This window comes from Petaurus breviceps, unplaced genomic scaffold, assembly GCF_028583685.1.
Source record: "Petaurus breviceps papuanus isolate PSGF00001 unplaced genomic scaffold, PetGlider_PUasm1.0 173, whole genome shotgun sequence".
NCBI classification, from domain to species: Eukaryota; Metazoa; Chordata; class Mammalia; order Diprotodontia; family Petauridae; genus Petaurus; species Petaurus breviceps.
The window spans coordinates 18,576,635-18,577,603 of NW_027185759.1; the positions used below are offsets into that span (position 1 = coordinate 18,576,635).

General features: G+C 72.2%; 1 protein-coding gene across 1 annotated transcript in view; it reads left to right on the forward strand.

The window, feature by feature from the left end:
* The first annotated feature begins 220 nt into the window (after positions 1-220).
* Positions 221-969, forward strand: part of GFM1 (G elongation factor mitochondrial 1) — a 44,878-nt gene continuing 44,129 nt past the window's right edge. Inside the window, exon 1 of the mRNA XM_069083468.1 lies at positions 221-412. Coding sequence (XP_068939569.1) covers positions 353-412 — 60 coding nt within the window. The 5' untranslated portion in view covers positions 221-352. The remainder of the gene's footprint in view (positions 413-969) is intronic.

Here is a 969-nt window from a genome sequence, read left to right on the forward strand (position 1 = left end):
AGGGAGGGGGGGGTGACCCCAGCTGGCTCCTTTTGAAGTTGCGCATTTGAGGCCAGCTCCGTCGGGCTCTTACCGGCCGGGCCCTGGGTGCCGCGGGGACGCGGCTGCAGAGCTCCTCCCGGCCAGCAGGGGGCGCGGCGCCGCTCGGAGCCCGGGCTCGCTGGGAAGGTCTTCGTGCCGGCCCCACCTCCTTGCTCTCCTTTGCTCCGGAAGCGATCGAGCCCGGCCTCGCCGGTCCGGAAGTGAGCGGCGGAGACCGGCGTGACTTTGAGCGGCTCGTGCCGCGCCTGCGTCTGGTGCCGCGGGTGCCGGGAGACGCCGTCCGTCCGTCCGACAGTCTGACAGTCCCAAGATGTGGCTGCTCCGAGTGCGGGCGGCGCTGGGCGGGCGCGGGCCGCGGCTCGGGAGGCAGGTACGGGCCGCTGACCTCCGGGCTCCTCACGTGGGGTCCGGGTGGGGGAGGGGAGGGGGTTGTGCCCACCTCCCCGGGCCTCAGTTTCCCCATCTGCGAGGTGGGGGTGGCTGTGAATGCGGCTTCGGAAGCGCTCTGTGGCGCTGAATGCTGCGTTATCGCGGGGCTCGCTAGTGAAGCCCCCCGGGCCTGCCGCCCCCCCCAGGCCCTGCTCGGTGTTCTTACCCGTAGTGACGCCTACCATTGGCACACCTGGTCATCCTGGGCGCGTGGCTCCGCCCCGCCGGCCTCAGTTTCCCCAGCTGTCACAGTGAGCCAGAGAGGGGCGGGGCGCACGGGCCTCTTCAGTCCGCAGCTAACCTTGCCCTTGTCCTCCCGGGACCGGCTTGGGGGCCGTCCAAGAGCCGGCATGCCGGGCGGTGAGCCCTGAGAAAGGCAAAAGCGCCGCCCGCGCCCTCCGGGAGCGCCCCCTCTAATGGGGACGCGAGCGGAGGGGGGACCGGTGTGGGGGAAGGGGGAGATCCGGGGGGTACTCGCTCGGCCCTTCCCCCCGAGAG